The 20136-nt window shown below is 42.8% G+C and overlaps 1 protein-coding gene across 2 annotated transcripts in view; it reads right to left on the bottom strand.

The window, feature by feature from the left end:
- Positions 1-2015: 2015 nt before the first annotated feature.
- Positions 2016-20136, bottom strand: part of LOC124118069 (cartilage matrix protein-like) — a 55034-nt gene continuing 36913 nt past the window's right edge. Inside the window, exons 3-12 of one of the 2 annotated variants that reach the window (XM_046480121.2) lie at positions 17070-17078; positions 13730-14015; positions 12634-12926; positions 8592-8654; positions 8075-8125; positions 7104-7538; positions 6452-6580; positions 5804-5836; positions 4901-5458; positions 2016-2901 (exon numbers count right to left, since the gene is read on the bottom strand). In XM_046480121.2, coding sequence (XP_046336077.1) covers positions 2894-2901; positions 4901-5458; positions 5804-5836; positions 6452-6580; positions 7104-7538; positions 8075-8125; positions 8592-8654; positions 12634-12926; positions 13730-14015; positions 17070-17078 — 1865 coding nt within the window. In that variant the 3' untranslated portion in view covers positions 2016-2893. The remainder of the gene's footprint in view (positions 2902-4900; positions 5459-5803; positions 5837-6451; positions 6581-7103; positions 7539-8074; positions 8126-8591; positions 8655-12633; positions 12927-13729; positions 14016-17069; positions 17079-20136) is intronic. The other variant, XM_046480122.2, reaches the window with a different exon arrangement.

Raw genomic sequence — 20136 nt, 5'->3', positions numbered from 1 at the left:
CCCTGTTTTAGAGGTCGCAACTCAGTGTTAATCTGACTTTTCACCATGTCTTGAAGGGATTCCCCTTGTAGAATCTCGACCATGGCTTCTCTCACTTGATCCCGCATTTCCCCCTTTAGTTCTGCTTTCAGTGATATCTTAACCACATCTATGATGTCAAGTATTCTTTTCTCCATACGGAGCATATCATACTTGTTGTCAAGCAGATCCTCCTGAAACTGGTTCAATCTGTTTATGACAGACACAGTACTGTCCTGGCAGTTACAAAAACAGATTAATGAGGTACAAGTCAACAGCCAAGAAAGGCACATAAACTCGGCCATTTGTGTACAATATCCTTTGAGTTGCCCGTGTTCGTTAGAGTGATGTGTGCGTCTTCACCACGGTATGGTTCGAAAGTTTGTTTGTTTACTAGATTACCAACGCATCTACCATCTGCCACGCATGTGATCAGTGTTCGCTCCACAGACTCTCTGAAGGTGACCAGATTGTGCACAATGATAGCATCTGTAATCTGAGTTTAACTTCCTGCACATCACATTACGGACCTTGAACTGGACCTGTGTGACCTCTACCTCTGTCATACCCATATCGTCCTATACATGAGTCATGACTATTCTAGGTTGTTGCGTAGTCCCACAAAGATTGACATGTGCTACCAGCGGCTGTACCATACATCCTAACTCTGATAATGACTGAGCATCGTCCTTGGCACTAACAGCTGACTTTGTGGTAACTTTCAACCTTGGTTCCTGTGTCCTACGAGACTCCCCAATACGCCGCACAACTGCACAGACCTAACAGTGCCTAACTTATGACTAGATGCATCTTTTAGCTCCTGCTGCAGCTGAAGAGCTTTCTCGAAAACAGAACACAGGGCACCATTTTGATATATCCAGTTACTGATACTATGTTAAGCACTGTAGAAGCTACCAATGAGAGAAGTCTTTTCCTGCACAGTACCAAAGATGCTATACACTTTCGGCAACAGCTCCGAGAACATGGATGTACATGAGATTCACAATGCTAACCCTTTAAAGACTTCAAAATAGCACTTCAGACAACTACTGTGGAGTGTTCCTTACTCTCAAGCAACCTATCAACCTCATACCTCCAGTCTTCAAAACTAGATACCTTAGAAGCATGTGTAATGCTAACTGTATTGGCTAATAGGGGTAAGGGTAGGGGAGTTGCTGACTGAGAAGATATGTATTCTGCCATCGATTGTTTCAAAACCTCTGGGTTAACAGGCTTTTGTTTTACACCGTTGTCTATGTAGAAACCTCCATTTCATCAGACCTCAGATATGTTAGGTGTTACACTACACTCAAAGCGATCCAGGTATTTAGTGAAGTTTGGATGGCTTCTATGGTGGCCAATTGATTATAAATCTGCATCTGCAAGAATTTGGGGAATTGCACAAATTACACAACTTATGCGCCATGATAAGATTTGTGATGCAAACGAACCATATCTAACACCCAGCTTGTGAAGCTCACACAAGCAGTATAATCGTTTCTTTGTTACTGGGACTTCATGAAACTCATAGCGTGTTATCTGTGAAAATATCTATCCGTTCAAGTAAGTTTAATACTGTTCCTCCAGACTTCAATGGAAATGACTTTGCCTTATATGTAGATAGATATTTGCAAGTAAAATATACTGGCTTTTTCAGGTTTTTCGAGTTTTAAGGTACCCATCTTGTTTAAAATTCAACTTTAATCCCGAAAGTAACACTTTCGGGCATTTCCGCATGTTCATATTACACTAAAAAATGTAAAAGAAAAGTCGGAAATCCAATATGGCCGCCAATAGACATAACGGGACAATATTTCGCCACGGGAACATGAAAGTTCATTTATTAGACACCTTGATGATTATTAAAGAGTAAGTTAAAAAGTGCATCTTTCGGATTCACGGGGACCCTATCTTCCCACTTGACTATGACCCAGTTCACAGCTTCACATTATAGGTCGATAATAGCGATCGTCAGTAAAAACTACACAAAACCGAAATAAGTGTAATTTAATTTAATTTTGTCTCTGCTTGAAACTTACTTTTGAAATATAACTGCGAGATAGCAACATTGTTTATTGTAGCTGAACATTTAACTTTAATATTTACAGTAATATACATATATACACATTACTCAACGTATATACATTTCCTCAACAATTTACAAATTTTGTGACCAATGTCACGAAAGTAACAAGTCATATTTGCAAACAAGTAACGCATCTGTGCAGCAGAAAAAAACATCTAGATGCAGCAGAAAAAAGTATCTGCATGCAGCAGAAAAAAGTATCTGCATGCAGCATAATAAACCTGCATGCAGCAGTAGGAAAGCATCAACAGCATGTAGTATCAGGATTCGAACCAGCACTCGCACTCACTCACACATTTACGCTCCTTTCACTCAAGGTCATTGAAAAGACCCTTAGATATATGCCAGAAGCAGTACGGGTTCATTGACCAAGGTCACACCGGATGAGTGTTGCCTAGTCACAATATTCTCTGTGCTGATTGGCCGAGAGCAGGCGGTTGTTAGATCACTCCCGTCAGTCCACCAGATGCAGCCAATCATACGGTCTGAACTATCTGACTTGCGGCACAGTCTTATATTGCACGGCATCCCTTTTTAGCGCTAACGTAGAGACTTGGACGTTTAATGGTAAATGTACAGGCCTATCACACATGTCGATGTGTTTGATAGCCACCTCAGACTCGGAAGTATCACAATGTGAACAGAACTGGAATTTGGAAATCTCCATTGAAGCTGTTTTTTTTCATTTTCCACTCTTTGGATTTCCTAGAATATCTGAGCGCTAAATGTCCATTCTAGCCATGGCTGGTCCCTGTGCTCCGGACTTGGTGGACAGGTCAAATGCGGCCACTATAATTCTGTAAGGGAAGCATCAGCACATTAGTGGACATATGACCACTGGTACAACACAGACAGTAACGGTAGCTATAAAGGGTAAAGAATATGAATATTTAATTATGATATTATACCGTTTTTTGTTTCTTGTCTTTTAACAATTAACATCTGGCACTCAAATTCGGAACAGTGAGTGAGTGAGTTCAGAAATGAAATCTGTGTTATTATGTATTCGAAAACAAACTGTCGATTGACTCTCACGTCCGTTTCACATTCACCAATCACCACATATATATTCAACTCCATTCATCATAATGCTGATACAACTAATCCACCGTCATCCACCTGTTCTTAAGATCCTCTACATACTCCAGTCCAAGTCACTGCACCAACCCAGATCCTTAACAAACAATTCCGACATCCACCCATGCCATTTCACATCCCTTCCACCTACATTCATCAATACTTGTAAGACCGCTTAACGGATATCCTGTCAACCACTCCAGTGATATGCACCCTAGTTCTTATACGACCGCCGCAATGACCACACCCTAGTTCGTATACGACCGCTCCAGTGACATACACATATGGCTTATACGACCGCTTCAAAGACATACACTCTAGTTCTTACACGACCGCTTCAATGACATACACCCTAGTTCTTATACGACCGCTCCAGTGACATACACATATGGCTTATACGACCGCTTCAAAGACATACACCCTAGTTCTTACACGACCGCTTCAAAGACATACACCCTAGTTCTTATACGACCGCTCCAGTGACATACACCTATGACTTATACGACCGCTTCAGTGACATACACCATAGTTCTTATACGACCGCTTCAATGACATACACCCTAGTTCGTATACGACCGCTCCAGTGACATACACCTATGACTTATACGACCGCTTCAGTGACCACACCCTAGTTCTTATACGACCGCTCCAGTGACATACACCTATGACTTATACGACCGCTTCAGTGACCACACCCTAGTTCTTACACAACCGCTTCAAAGACATACACTCTAGTTCTTATACGACTGCGCCATTGTCATACGCTCTATTTCTTATACGAAACGTTCAATGACATACACTCTAGTTCTAATACGACCACTCCAAGGACATACACTCTAGTTCTTATACGACCACTCCAAGGACATACACTCTAGTTCTAATACGACCACTCCAAGGACATACACTCTAGTTCTAATACGACCACTCCAAGGACATACGCTCTAGTTCTTATACGACCACTCCAATGACATACACTGTAGTTCTTATACGATCACTCCAAGGACATACACTCTAGTTCTAATACGACCACTCCAAGGACATACACTCTAGTTCTTATACGACCACTCCAAGGACATACGCTCTAGTTCTTATACGACCACTCCAAGGACATACACTCTAGTTCTAATACGACCACTCCAAGGACATACACTCTAGTTCTTATACGACCACTCCAAGGACATACACTCTAGTTCTAATACGACCACTCCAAGGACATACACTCTAGTTCTAATACGACCACTCCAAGGACATACACTCTAGTTCTAATACGATTGCTTAAGTGACATACGCTCTAGTTCTTACACGTCCGCTTCAATGACCTACACTCCAGTTCTTACACGACCGCTTCAATGACATACATCCTAGTTCTTATACGTCCGCTTCAATGACGTACACTCTAGTTCTTATACGACCACTCCAATGACATACACTGTAGTTCTTATACGACCACTCCAATGACATACACTCTAGTTCTTATACGACTGCTCCAATGACATACACTCTAGTTCTTATACGACTGCTCCAATGACATATACTCTAGTTCATATACGACGCTCCAATGACATGCACCCTTCTTATATAACCATGGCACCCATTACCATGGATCTTTTATGGTTGGTCTGGCATAAAACCCTACTCACTCGTTCATTTAAATGTTTATTCGATCCCTCCTACATTTCGCAAATCCCACCAGCAACCCCAAGTAGCTTCTGGACTCACCGTCACAGAGGATATCCAGCAGCTGGTTCTGCAGTCCCTTCAGCTCATCATAGTTCTCCACCTGGAAGAAGTGTTGCTGCGAGGGGGCATCACACATCATCTTCATCTCCTTCTGTGGCATCCCATTGCCCACCTGGACCACGTACACCTCCACCCCTCTCACCCGGGCGTGTCGGGCCTCTCTCAGCGCCTTCAGGGGCTGCTCCAGGTTCCCGTCAACAATCAGCACCGCCACTTTCTTTGCGTCGTACCGCCCGCCCTTCTTCTTGTTGAACGACGACCGTCTCATGTCCTTTAACAGGCTGGAAAAGTCTGTCCCCTTCATTTCTGATAGAGCGTTGACAAGAGATTTCTTGTTTCCGTGTCGGTTGAGTGAGAACCCTTCAGTAGGTGTCTGGCATTCTGCTGACATGAGGCCTATCTGTACCTTGTCTTTGTCAATGTCAACCGCCCTCGCTATCGACTTGATGAACTCCAAGGACTTTTTGGTATTGGTCCTTCCAGCGTTCACACTGTCCAGGACGAACATCAGGTCAGCTTCCTGTCTGAAGCCACACGCTGCAGAAAAGACATTCATTGGTTACAAGGTGGCTCAGTTAGGACCGTACACTAGTTTCGGTTTTTTTTAAAAAAAAATCACCGCCAGAGATTAACCAGTCTCGATTATCTCGAAACAGATTCCATTGGGCGTTATCGGCAAAATAGCGATGACAATTACAGGACTGGACCACTGAAACTCATTGATCAACCCAGTGTTCGCGACTGCTATCTGCAAACATTCCAGACAGTCTGGTGATGGACCATTAATTCCTAAAGCCATTCATTTAAACAAACACAAATATCCCTTTGTGTCTGACAAGCAACGTTAATCAAAGCATAGTTAAGAGTGACATATGAACTTACGTTGATCAGCAACAGGAAGCATGGATGGTTCAACTGAAAGATAAAAAATAAAATTAGTGTATTGGCAGTCCAAACTATTTTGATTAAAATCCTTTAAACACCACACGTTAAATATTACAGTGTATTGAATAAATAAAGTTATAGTTATGCTATACTCCTATGTATAGTTTAATAAAGGATAGTTTTGCCCTTAACTATTGTAGTTAAGGCACGAGGACGTTTACATCCTCCAAACATCACAAGATAAATATAACGGTGTATATAACAGTTGATAATGGCGCCATATTCCAAGTCTCCATGTTTAAGCGATAATTGACTCGTAGACCTCGATGGTTATTATTGCTGTACATTAAGGGACGTGTGGCCCAGTCGCCTGAGGTGCCGCCGTTCACTTTGAGCCTATGATGGTGGGTTCCAATCCCAGATTCGTCCTGATCATGTGTCTACATGTAGGTTTGTCAGCACCATAACAATAACTGTGTTTTCAACCAGTGGTAAATGTCTGAGACTTGAATTACTTCGGGCTTTCCTCCAACATCAAGCTGACGCGCCGTGGTGTAACTGAAGTTCTAATCAAATCAGTATTAAACCCAAGTCAATCACCCATGCCTACACATTAAGAAGTAACAGTCACATCACTGCTCTCACCTGCACAGGCGTCGGTGGTGAACTCGGGAATAATATCCTGCAGATTCTCGAAGCTGTCCAATCTGAACAAACTTCGTCCATCCTGACCATTGGTCAACACTTGCATCTCTTCGTCGTTCACATCATCACCTGCAACGACACACACGAAAATAGGGAACAGTCAAACAGGCCCAAGTCTCGCTTTCAGATTTTGTATAACACTCAATTTGTGTATTTCTGATTAACTAAATTTTTTGAAGATAGCTCAGAAGGTTCAAACGACCAATCAATCAGACACAATTTTCTTGAATCTCTCAAACCTGCCCCCTACAAACCTTAAGACAGTTTTGTTTCGCGAGGTTTATTCATTTCTTACTTGACGAGAAAAAAAGAAGTTTCTTTGAAACAAAAGGTGTTGAAGTAAGTATCAGTGTTTATTTTTGTTGGGTGTCATATAGTTGTTTTAAACTTAAAATTGTAAAATAGACAAATAATATTAAGTGATTTAATTACGATTATCGATCGGTTTAAGGAATCCAATCAGCAATCATAATTTTACATCTAGTTCCGAACACGACACTTAATTTAACTGCATAGTAAGATAGGAATATTTCAGAGAACCACGTGTTACAGACACAAATGAAAATTATTTCAACGTAGAAGGAATTATTACCTGCACCAATGGCGAACAGTTTGATGCCACTTTTTCTGGCCATGTCTGCCTCCTTCTTAGTCCTGCCGATGTTGTAGGACTGACTCGCTGCCAGGATGACTCCGATTTGCGCGACATTGCGTCGAGCCAGACTCCGTCGGAAACTCTTGGTCCTGATGTATCGAACAGCCTCCCCGATGCGGGTTCCCCCAGCACTGCGCTCCACCGCCAGGAGGCCGGTAGTGACGTCATGCACATCCTGGTACGTGTTGAGTTCGAACCCCTCCAGCACCTGGTCGGTATAGACGATTAGACCAACTCTGGTTTTGTTGGGGCCAATGTCAAGGTTCTTGGCGAACTCTCTGACAAACCGGATCTGGTTCCAGAAGTCCTGTGTGCTGATCTGGTTCGAGGAGTCCAGGGCAAACACAATGTCTGCTTTCTTGTTCAAACATACTGAAGAGAGATGGTTGGTAGGTATTAGTTGAGTGAGTGAGTATAGTTTCTACCAATATTCAACCAATATCAAGGCGGGGACACCAGAAATGAGCTTCACACAATGTATCCATGTGGGAAATCGAACCCTGGCCTTCAACGTGACGAGCGAGCGCTTTAACCACTAGGCCCATGGTATGAGTTGAAGAGACGTGTGAACTTTACAAACACGTAATTACGTGGACAGCTGGCTAGAAAATCGATGGAGGGAGTTCGAGAAGAATAATCTGATCTACATGGATACATGCTGTACTTCAACGATATAGCTTAAGGGAGATGAATGGATGAATGCGTTAAAATATAAAGTCACATCGGCAGTATTTCAGCCTTATCGTGACTATAAAAAGTTGTGTATCAATAACAAATACATTTAGACAATAAAAAGACCTGTCATTAAGAGGCAATAAAGTTTGTAATTTTGCAATTTGCAAACGTGTAATCGTCTGGTAAAAACTGACGCATCACGGCACAACAAACTCTAGACACGTGCTACTCACTTCTCTGCAGCACGTCCATATATGATGTAGTTGTTGACGGGGTTGTCGTAGCTGGAAGAAAAGTACAAACATCTTTTACATCGTCCCGGGTCACACAAATACATGTAGTCATCTTTGGCCATTTTTATTAGTTGGATGTTTTCCTCCAAACTTGAAGTCGGTGGTGGATAACCCCCAGAAAAAGCACTTTGAATATTTTGTTTTGTTGTAAACATATGGTAGGTATTAAAATTTAAAATTTTAATTTAGTGTCATAATGGCCAAGATCCTGAACAATTATTTAACCATGCTGTCGTGGTGAGTTAATTATGTTGTGTCAGCAACAATTTGTTGTATATCTTATTGCTGAATGGGGTTTTCAGACTTGTCGGTAATAAAAACAAATGCCTTTCTTACCACATTTTTGCTTTAATAAAAGCAAACGCCTTAAATCTAAAGAATTCAGTCATTATTTAGATAAAACCTGATGTATTGGTCCACACATTACAGAGCACGTGAGTCCGGCAATGAGACTTACTTGTCCTGATGGTGGTGCGGACCTTGGGCACAGCTCGTGTAGTTTTCTCCGGCGGGCCTGTCACTGCAAGGGAAGCATCACTAACGTTAACCCATTCTCTATGCTTGTCTCGAAGGTTAATCAGCATCTAACATAACAGGAACAGCCTTGGGTCTGTTTGCTTCTACACAGCGCATATTTTTCCATTCTCTCTATAGTTAGTAACATCGTGTCTATAGTGCTGAACGTCTCCTATATAGTTACACCTTGTTTAATACTCTCTGTGGTGCTGAACGTCTCCTATAGTTACACCGTGTTTAATACTCTCTGTGGTGCTGAACGTCTCCTATAGTTACACAGTGTTTAATACTCTCTGTGGTGCTGAACGTCTCCAATAGTTACACAATGTTTAATACTCTCTGTGGTGCTGAACTTCTCCTATATAGTTGCACCGTGTTTAATACTCTCTGTGGTGCTGAACGTCTCCTATAGTTACACCTTGTTTAATACTCTCTGTGGTGCTGAACGTCTCCAATAGTTACACAATGTTTAATACTCTCTGTGGTGCTGAACGTCTCCAATAGTTACACCTTGTTTAATACTCTCTGTGGTGCTGAACGTCTCCTATAGTTACACAGTGTTTAATACTCTCTGTGGTGCTGAACGTCTCCTATAGTTACACCGTGTTTAATACTCTCTGTGGTGCTGAACGTCTCCTATAGTTACACAGTGTTTAATACTCTCTGTGGTGCTGAACGTCTCCTATAGTTACACCGTGTTTAATACTCTCTGTGGTGCTAAACGTCTCCAGTAGTTACACCGTGTTTAATACTTTTTGTGGTGCTGAACGTCTCCTATAGTTACGCAGTGTTTAATACTCTCTGTGGTGCTGAACGTCTCCTATAGTTACACAGTGTTTAATACTCTCTGTGGTGCTGAACGTCTCCAATAGTTAAACAGTGTTTAATACTGTCTATAGTGCTAAACGTCGGCCCAGCTGTCTTGAGGGAAGAACATAATAGTAATGTCCGATGTAAGATGGTGTACAATGTATGTAGCTGTTGAAAGGTGTTGTACAATGTATGTGGCCGTAGAAGTGAGTGAGTGAGTTTGGTTTAACGCCGCTTTTAAATGTATTCCAGTCATATCGCGGCGTGTCAGCTTAATGTGGGAGGAAAGCCCGAAGTGATGCAGGTCTTAGACGTTTACCACTTCGGTGAAACCTACGAGCACGGGTATGGTGCTGACAAACCTAGAAACATAATCGGGGCGAACGGGGATTCGAACCCACAATCATAGGTTTCTGGCATGCCCAAGGGACGCAACACTGCACAGCGAATCGCGGCGCCTTAGACGACTGGGCCACCCGTGCCCCCTGTGGCCGTAGAAAGGCACTGAACAATGTATGTGGCCGTTGAAAGGCGTTGTGCAATGCATATGGCAGTTGTAAGTCGTTGTGCAATGCATATGGCCATTGGAAGGTGTTGTACAATGTATGTGGCCTTCGAAAGATGTTGTGCAATGTATGTGGCCGTTGAAAGGAAGTGCATATGGCCATTGGAAGGTGTTGTGCAATGTATGTGGCCGTTGAAAGGCGTTGTGCAATGCATATGGCCATTGGAAGGTGTTGTGCAATGCAAATGGCCATTGAGAGGTGCTGTGCAATATATGTGGCCGTTGGAAGGTGTTGTGCAATGTATGTGGCCGTTGAAAGGCGTTGTGCAATGCATATGGCCGTTGAAAGGTGTTGTGCAATGTATGTAGCCGTTGAAAGGCGTTATGCAATGCATATGGCAATTGGAAGGTGTTGTACAATGTATGTGGCCGTTGGAAGGTGTTGTGCAATGTATGTGGCCGTTGGAAGGTGTTGTGCAATGTATGTGGCCGTTGGAAGATATTGTGCAATGTATGTGGCCGTTGGAAGGTGTTGTGCATTTCACATGGCCATTGGAAGGCGCTGTACATTGTACATGGCCGTTGAAAGGTGTTGTGCAATGAATGTGACCTTTAAAAGTAGTACAATGCATATGGCCGTTGAAAGGGGTGTAGCTGTTGTAATGTACATGACCATTGAATGGTGTTGTGCGATGCATATAGCCGTTGAAAGGTGTTGTACAATGTATCTGGCTGTTGAAAGGTGTTGTACAATGTATGTAGCTGTTGAAAGGTGCTGTACAATGTATGTAGCTGTTGAAAGGTGCTGTACAACGTATGTAGCTGTTGAAAGGTGCTGTAGAATGTATGTTGCTGTTGAAAGGTGTTGTACAACGTATGTGGCTGTTGAAAGGTGTTGTACAATGTATGTGGCTGTTGAAAGGTGTTGTACAACGTATGTGGCTGTTGAAAGGTGTTGTACAACGTATGTAGCTGTTGAAAGGTGTTGTACAATGTATGTGGCCGTTGAAAGGTGCTGTACAATGTATGTAGCTGTTGAAAGGTGTTGTACAATGTATGTGGCTGTTGAAAGGTGTTGTACAATGTATGTAGCTGTTGAAAGGTGTTGTACTATGTATGTGGCTGTTGAAAGGTGTTGTACAATGTATGTGGCCGTTGAAAGGTGCTGTACAATGTATGTAGCTGTTGAAAGGTGCTGTACAACGTATGTAGCTGTTGAAAGGTGTTGTACAACGTATGTGGCTGTTGAAAGGTGCTGTACAATGTATGTGGCTGTTGAAAGGTGATGTACAATGTATGTGGCTGTTGAAAGGTGCTGTACAATGTATGTGGCTGTTGAAAGGTGTTGTACAAAGTATGTGGCTGTTGAAAGGTGCTGTACAATGTATGTGGCCGTTGAAAGGTGTTGTACAATGTATGTGGCTGTTGAAAGGTGCTGTACAATGAATGTGGCTGTTGAAAGGTGTTGTACAATGTATGTGTCTGTTGAAAGGTGCTGTGCAATGTATGTGGCTGTTGAAAGGTGTTGTACAATGTATGTAGCTGTTGAAAGGTGTTGTACAATGTATGTGGCTGTTGAAAGGTGCTGTACAATGTATGTGGCTGTTGCAAGGTGTTGTACAATGTATGTGGCTGTTGAAAGGTGCTGTACAATGCATGTGGCTGTTGCAAGGTGCTGTGCAATGTATGTAGCTGTTGAAAGGTGTTGTACAATGTATGTGGCTGTTGAAAGGTGTTGTACAATTCATGTGGCTGTTGAAAGGTGTTGTACAAAGTATGTGGCTGTTGAAAGGTGCTGTACAATGTATGTGGCTGTTGAAAGGTGCTGTACAATGAATGTGGCTGTTGAAAGGTGTTGTACAACGTATGTGGCTGTTGAAAGGTGCTGTGCAATGTATGTGGCTGTTGAAAGGTGTTGTACAATGTATGTAGCTGTTGAAAGGTGTTGTACAATGTATGTGGCTGTTGAAAGGTGTTGTACAATGCATGTGGCTGTTGCAAGGTGTTGTACAATGTATGTAGCTGTTGCAAGGTGTTGTACAATGTATGTAGCTGTTGAAAGGTGTTATACAATTCATGTGACCGTTGAAAGGTACTGTGCAATGTATGTGGCTGTTGAAAGGTGCTGTACAATGTATGTGGCTGTTGAAAGGTGCTGTGCAATGGATGTATCTGTTTCAAGGTGTTGTACAATGTATGTTGCTGTTGAAAGGTGTTGTACAATTCATGTGGCCGTTGAAAGGTGCTGTGCAATGTATGTGGCTGTTGAAAGGTGCTGTACAATGTATGTGGCTATTGAAAGGTGCTGTGCAATGTATGTAGCTGTTTCAAGGTGTTGTACAATGTATGTAGCTGTTGAAAGGTGTTGTACAATTCATGTGGCCGTTGAAAGGTGCTGTGCAATGTATGTGGCTGTTGAAAGGTGCTGTGCAATGTATGTGGCTGTTGAAAGGTGTTGTACAATGCATGTGGCTGTTGAAAGGTGCTGTGCAATGTATGTAGCTGTTGAAAGGTGTTGTACAATGTATATGACCATTGAAAGGTGTTATGCAATGTGTATGGCCGTTGTAAGGTGTTGTAGGATGTAAACAATCCAATGAAAGGTATTGTGCACAGTATATGGCTCGTGTAATTTGTTGTACAATGTATATAGTCTCTGAGTTCTCACCTTGACACGTTCTAAGTGCAAGCTTCTCCTTGAGGTTGTCGAGAGCGGAGTATCCCCCGACCTGGAAGTAATAGTCCAGAGACGGCTTGCTGGAGATCCCCTTCAATTCCCTCAGGTTAGTCATCGACCCCACGCCCAGAGCAAACATGTTGATGCCCTCCTTCTTGGCCTTGGAGGCTTCCCACACTGTCTTGAGGATGTTGTGAGACTGTCCGTCGGTCACCACGATGCCGACCCTAGACACGCCCTTCCTCCCGCCGTGCTTCGCGTTGAACATCTTTCTCCGCATGTATCTATTGGACAATAACAGTTCGTTTTACATCAATAGCACCGTTGTCAAGGTACGTTTAGTCTGGTATGACTAATTTACACTGTCTTACTCCGGACATTGAGCCGTGACATTTTGCGACCAGGGGTCCGTTCCACAAAGCGACCTTAACTGTAAGTCGATCGTAATTATGTAAGTCTTACATGCTTCAGTCGTAAAGGTAAGACAATTTGTGTCGCAATATATCAAAGATCAATGTCTGCTTTAAGAGACAAAATGTCCGATAAGGAATCATAGTCAAGGGCGCCGTTTCACAAAACGATCTTAGCTCTAAGGCGGTCTTAATTCTCATTTATTATGTTTTACAAACGACAGTCATAGAGTTAAGGTCACTTCGTGGAACCAGGTACTGGGAGTATGATTCCTAGGCGAACATTGTGTCCCTTTAGAGCAGATCTAGAAATTAACGCCGGGCATTACAGTAAACTACGGTTATAACGAACTCAAAGGGACAACTAATTTTAGTTCGTTATAACCGTAGTTCGTTATAAGCATATATGCAGCATATATACAACAAATGGCCGGGACTAAAAATGTGTTCGTTATATCGGTCAGTTCGTTATAAGCGTGTTTACAGTTTACTGAACATGTAAGGCACTGGTTCCTTAGGATTAGTGGTCGCCTAGTCGCCTGGTTCTGAATGTCCTTACACATTGGACAATAAGTTTGACTGTATATAGGTATAGTAAGGTGTTGTACACCGTATATGGCTGATGTAGCGTGTTGACAATGTATATAGACAGATGAATAGGTGTGGGTAAGACGTACCTGATAGCTTGAGCAGTGTTTGTTGCCTCGCCATTTGTCTCCTTGATGTTGAGAATGGCGTCTATCATGTCATGCTTGTTGAAATAATCGTCCAGGTGAAACTGATATTCGGTGTAACGACCAAACGTCGCTATGGCAACGCGGGTGAAGTGCTGGCCGATCTGGAACATGCTGACGACATCGCCGACAAACTCAAGCTGCTTGACGAAGTCAGGGCCCCAGATACTGTTGGAGGAGTCGAGCAGGAAGACGACGTCGGCAGGTACACCGCGTTGACACACAGCCTCTACAACACGGGAATCCAGATTAGACCAGTGCCCAGTCATGACACCACAAGCCCGTCTCACAAAGCCATCTTAGCACAACGGCTCTCGTAACCCCAATTCCTTATCACAGACTTACGACAGTCGTAACACCAAGATCGCTTTGCGAAACGGGACCCAGTACATAAACACTTACAACAGACAATTAGGACAAAACAGCGACACTGACGCGCAGTAATCACATTTGCAATGAAAATATTATTTCGCGTTTTGCGCTGTTAAAATCGCAGAGCTCATCTTTGAAGAACATTACGATGCTGAGTACAATATAGGATATGCTAAGCCGTAGGTATACTGATGCAAGTTACGATATTAGCAGCTTGCGATACTGGAATCCTTGTAATACATGACAGTACATCTTCATCATCAGTTGCATCTCATATTCATCACTGAGCTGTATTATGTTACAACAGAAGTACGTGTTATGTACGAGCGCTAACGCAGCAGCTAACGGACACTCATGGTCTGTGCAGAATACCTTGCAACAACAGGACTAACCCATACACATACACATGAACATGTTTATCACACACGTTGTACTGGTTATAACGAACTTTTTCAAACGTCCCGACTACATTACTACATATTATCTATAATGTTTTAGATGTAGGAACTAGTGCGAGAGGATTAAAGGAAATAGGATTAATATAAATGAGTCAGTTGTAGTGATTGTAATAAGGAAATACAAAAGAAAAGAATAAATATTATTCTTAAGGATAGCCTCGACCATGACCAGTTACACATAGTCAGAGTATAGTTATGGAATCAACACGGAACGAATGTCATATTCTAATTATGTTTTTCGATCTCATAATGTAAATAATAACATTTACCCCTTTGTTTGTAAATCCTTTACTGACATAAAGATTTGTCTGTATACAGTACAATTTACTTGTGAAATATTTAATATCCCATGCCATAATTTTGTTGCAAATGTCACTATCCATGTTATATAATAGTTTCATTAATTCTCAGTGTACGAGATAGACTGTCGCAGGATATTGTGCACAGATCTTGGCATAGCAACTTGGACATACCTTCAAAACACTACATGGCTTTGAACAACATGTTGGGACGCTCTAGACTCACTACAATACCAGAACATTCACAAACACAGAACACGACAGGGAGTGGCAAAAGAGCGTAGAATACGAGGAGAACGACGTTATAAAATTGTGTGTCTATAAGGTGATACATATTTCCAAGTTAAGGCGAGTTGTCGGATCTCCGACGTCATCCTTTGCCACTGACCCCTGGGACAACACACAAAGGACAAAACACACTATGCCATGCCGCCATCGTCCATTTTGTGACATGCGCAGTGTATGCGTTGGAGGCCGCCATCTTTGTTTCTGTATGGCCTGGCGTCCATGTGCAGTGTTGTGTTTGTTGTGTGACAGATATCAAGATATGACACGAATGTCGTCAAGACTCAGTATCGACGCTGAATGTGTGTGTTTTTGCACTAGAATGCTAGACATTGCTGAAACCTAAACGCTTTCAGACAGCAAACACACCCAAGACATATATACCAGGACAAAAAATGCGACTACGATACTCTATAACACTGGGAAGACTAAGGTTTGATGGTTAGTGTTTACCGTATTAGACTGGCATGAGTGAGTGTGTGGTTATGATTCTACGCCGCTTTTAGCAATATTCTAGCAATATCACGGCGGGGAGCACCAGAAAGGCTTCACACATTATACCCTTCTGGGGAATCGAACCCAGGTCATCGGCGTTATGAGCGAACGCTTCAACCACTAGGCTACCCAGACTGGCATAAAAATGTGCATGTGTTAGAGTGAGTGGGTGAGTATGGGTTTACGCCGCTTTTAGCAATATTCCAGCAATATCACGGCGGGGGACACCAGAAATGGGCTCCACATATTGTACCCATGTCGGGAATCGAACCCGGGTCTTCGGCGTAACGAGCGAACGCTTTTAACCACTAGGCTACCCGACCGCCCCTACATGTGTTAGAATCATACACATATCTACACGTGTGTACGTGTTACAACCGCAATACAGACGCTGGCTAGATTTGTTGACGTTAGACAGAAGGAGGGGGTGCTGTTCACGCCGTGGTCAGCAATGTTCAAGCTATGTGACGGCGCCTGTAACGTCGGACCGAGCGTTGCCCTGACCCTGTTAGTGTTAGCTATATATGACGAAGGATAAAGATAATATAGAAAACTCAAGTATAATGTCCACATCAGGTTATGGTAATTCTTATCTTTGTTCGTACGTTTTGTAACTGTTTTGACACTGCGTCTGGTATTGATTTAGAAATTCTGCCCAATAATGAAGCTCAGTCGTTTGTTATTAAATCAAGACAATCTATAACACAAACGTGAAAGAACTGTATTAAGTTGGCAATTCAAGAAACGGCAAATTGACTATGTTTCCACTGCTCCTAATCCATGTTTGTTTGTTTGTTGTTTAACGCCGCACGCAGCAGTATTCCAGTTATATATGACAGCGGTCTGTAAATAATCGAGTCTGGACCAGATAATCCAGTGGTTTGACATCATGAGCATCGATCCACGTAATTGGGATACAATAACATGCATCAACCAAGTCAGCGAGTCTGACCACCCGATCCCGTTAGTCGCCTCTTACGACAAGCATAGACACCTTTTACGGCCAGCATGGATTGCTGAAGACCTATTCTAACCCGAATCTTCAGGGGTTTCTAATCCATGTCCCACATAAACGCTGCGTGTACTTATAGCCTGGTACTCTTGTGTACTTGTGTAGGGTGAGGTGTACTCGACACATGCACATTTCTACAGTGGATGTATTCATGTGCATGAGGGGTGTTCAAATTTACTGGAGGCCCCTGTGACATTGTTCGGTGTAGTGCACACTGACTGTAGTCGACTTCTGTCGCCTAAGTAGAAATGGCTAGGGAAACTAAACAGAACACAAAGCCAAACAATGTGGACATTCACTCGAATGCAGTCAAAGCAAACTCAGAGGGTGTCAATGTAAATCTCTAAGTTTCTCAACATTACCTGACAGTCCTGAAATAAACGTATACAAAGAATTAGGACAGACATATAGAATTGAAACAAACATACATGTACAAAACACCGGACATTCCTATCAGTTTTCTAATATTACTCATAATGTAATGTTACATGACACGTCCCGCTCCCCTCCAGATACTCCTTTAGAGTCCGAGCATTTTAGATTCAGTGTGTGTATGTGTGTGTGCGTGTATGTGTTTGTGCGTGTGTGTGTGTGTGAGAGAGAGAGAGAGAAAGAGTGAGAGAGAGAGAGTGAGAGAGAGAGAGTGAGTGAGAGAGAGAGAAATAGGGAGAGAGGAAGAGAGAGTGAGAGAGAAAGAGAGAGAGAGAGAGAGAGAGAGAGGAAGAGAGAGTGAGAGAGAGAGAGAGAGAGAGAGAGAGAGAGAGAGAGAGAGAGAGAGAGAGAGCGTGCTTGCGTGTGTATTATTTTGAAATATAAATGAATCTGTTTCCCGAAAATGCTAGAAGAACACCATTTTTCACAACAAATAGTTCACAGGATATGCTGGATGTATTGGTCTGAAATGTTATATGTTGTGGGGTTCTAAACGAATTGTGTTGAGCTGCTGTCTGAAAAAAGAACATTCTCCAACACGAATCCCAGCTGCACATACAATATATTCATGAATACATATAACTATCATAGTACTAGATCCTGTGTTGTCATTCTAGGGTGCAGGAAATACATGAATTGAAACTTTATAATATATTTAGACGTAAAGGCGCAACTACTTGTATCTTGTGGATAAAGAAATGGCTATTGATAACCATGCATGCTTGTCAACAGATCTGTGAATCTTAACTTGGCGAAGGCAGTGTATACAAGGGAAGTAACTCTACAGTAACTAGTACCTTTCGTCTTCCAAGTCAATCCTTTAATATATCTTTTAACATTCTGATACGTTACTCTACTGTATGAGTAGGTTCTTTAACATGTTGATAATTCATTGACCAGGAAACCTCCGGCCCCAGATTTAATTGAGAGATAATCTCAAGGTTTTACTCTGGACTTTTGATATGAATTAAATGTTGATTTTTAATTGCTTAAAAGTCACATTTGTTTCCACATGAAAATTCCATGACGTGACTCGAACCCGAACGTCATATATCTAGTTTAGTTTTGTATTAAAATGCTTTCCCACCGTGTTCAATCTTACATGTCATGACTTAAGTTGTGTGCATGCTGCACGTGGTCTTTATCACGCTTTCGTCAATTCCTTTTAGACCGCGAAGCAATGTATTGTTGCACTCACTATAAGTTATCCCGATCTCTACTTATTCTTCCTGGTATTTCTTTCATTTAGACGGTTCCTGAATTGGATAAAAACCTCCTCGGTCGCCCGAATATCCCAATGCCCAGGCCTTACAATCGCTGTCAAAACTTCCTTCGCGCTTTTTATCCTTTACTATTAACATAACATCCCAGGATGACGAAGAGATAGCCACATGCATACACCTGAGACGTAGTGCACTTAACATAGGCACCCTTCACTCATAAGCTGGGCAGGCTAAACGTTACATCCTGTCATGTTTCCCTCAATAACCTTTCTCTCCTAACCGCTAGGTAGAGATATATATGAAGAAATGGGACATTCGTGTTGACTAATCAGTGCAGCAATATGAACTTAACTGTTAACTTCTGCTGGAAGAAAGAAAGTAAAATGTTCTTTATCGTGACATTGAAAATTATTTGTCATATTGCGACGTACATGCACGTGTGTGTGTGTGTGTGTGTGTGTGTGTGTGTGTGTGTGTGTGTGTGTGTGTGTGTGTGTGTGTGTGTGTGTGTGTGTGTGTGTGTGTGTGTGTGTGTGTGTGTGTGTTTGTGTGTGTGTGTGTGTGTGTGTGTGTGTGTTGCTTATCCTTGTCCGGACTTATAGTGGTTTTATAGTGCTAGCCCTAGTGAGATACCATGTCGCAGTTTAACACGAACACCCCACTCAGACACAGTAAACTGACTCCGAGCCGACCAGTCCTTGTCTTATCCCCTTAATGCCGAGCGCCAGGCAGGGTAACAACGAGTACCATGTTTTAGCGTCTTTTGGTTTGACGCGACGGGGGATTAAACCAGATGTACTTGACTGTGGTAATAATGATACTGAGCTGAGTTGTGCCCCTATAACAAGCCCCTGTCTGTCTGTGGTATATTAGCCTATGTCGCTACAACACGCCCTTGTCTGTCTGCACTGCATTAGCCTATGTTGCTACAACACGCCGTTGTCTGTCTGCGCTACAATAGCCTATGTCGCTACAACACGTCCCTGTCAGTCTGCGCTACATTAGCCTATGTCGCTAAAACACGCCCTTGTCTGTCTGCGCTACATTAGCCTATGTCGCTACAACACGCCCCTGTCTGTCTGCGCTATATTAGCCTATGTCGCTACAACACGCCCTTGTCTGTCTGCGCTACATTAGCCTATGTTACTACAACACGCCCTTGTCTGTCTGTGCTACAGTAGCCTATGTCGCTACAACACGCCCCTGTCTGTCTGTGCTATATAAGCCTAAGTCGCTAAAACAACCCCTTGTCTGTCTGCGCTACAATAGCCTATGCCGCTACAACACGCCCCTGTCTGTCTGCGCTGCATTAGCCTATGTCGCTACAACACGCCCTTGTCTGTCTGTGCTATATTAGCCTATGTCGCTACAACACGCCCTTGTCTGTCTGTGGTATATTAGCCTATGTCGCTACAACACGCCCTTGTCTGTCTGTGGTATATTAGCCTATGTCGCTACAACACGCCCCTGTCTGCCTGCACTACATTAGCCTATGTCGCTACAACACGCCCTTGTCTGTCTGTGGTATATTAGCCTATGTCGCTACAACACGCTCCTGTCTGCACTGCAATAGCCTATGCCGCTACAACACGCCCCTGTCTGTCTGCGCTGCATTAGCCTATGTCGCTACAACACGCCCTTGTCTGTCTGTGCTATATTAGCCTATGTCGCTACAACACGCCCTTGTCTGTCTGTGCTATATTAGCCTATGTCGCTACAACACGCCCTTGTCTGTCTGTGCTATATAAGCCTATGTCGCTACAACACGCCCTGG

Source organism: Haliotis rufescens, unplaced genomic scaffold, assembly GCF_023055435.1.
Source record: "Haliotis rufescens isolate VD_foot unplaced genomic scaffold, xgHalRufe1.0.p SCAF_15, whole genome shotgun sequence".
Lineage (NCBI taxonomy): Eukaryota > Metazoa > Mollusca > Gastropoda > Lepetellida > Haliotidae > Haliotis > Haliotis rufescens.
The sequence above is the reverse complement of the archived record's forward strand: the minus strand, read 5'-3'. Positions and strand labels throughout refer to the sequence as shown.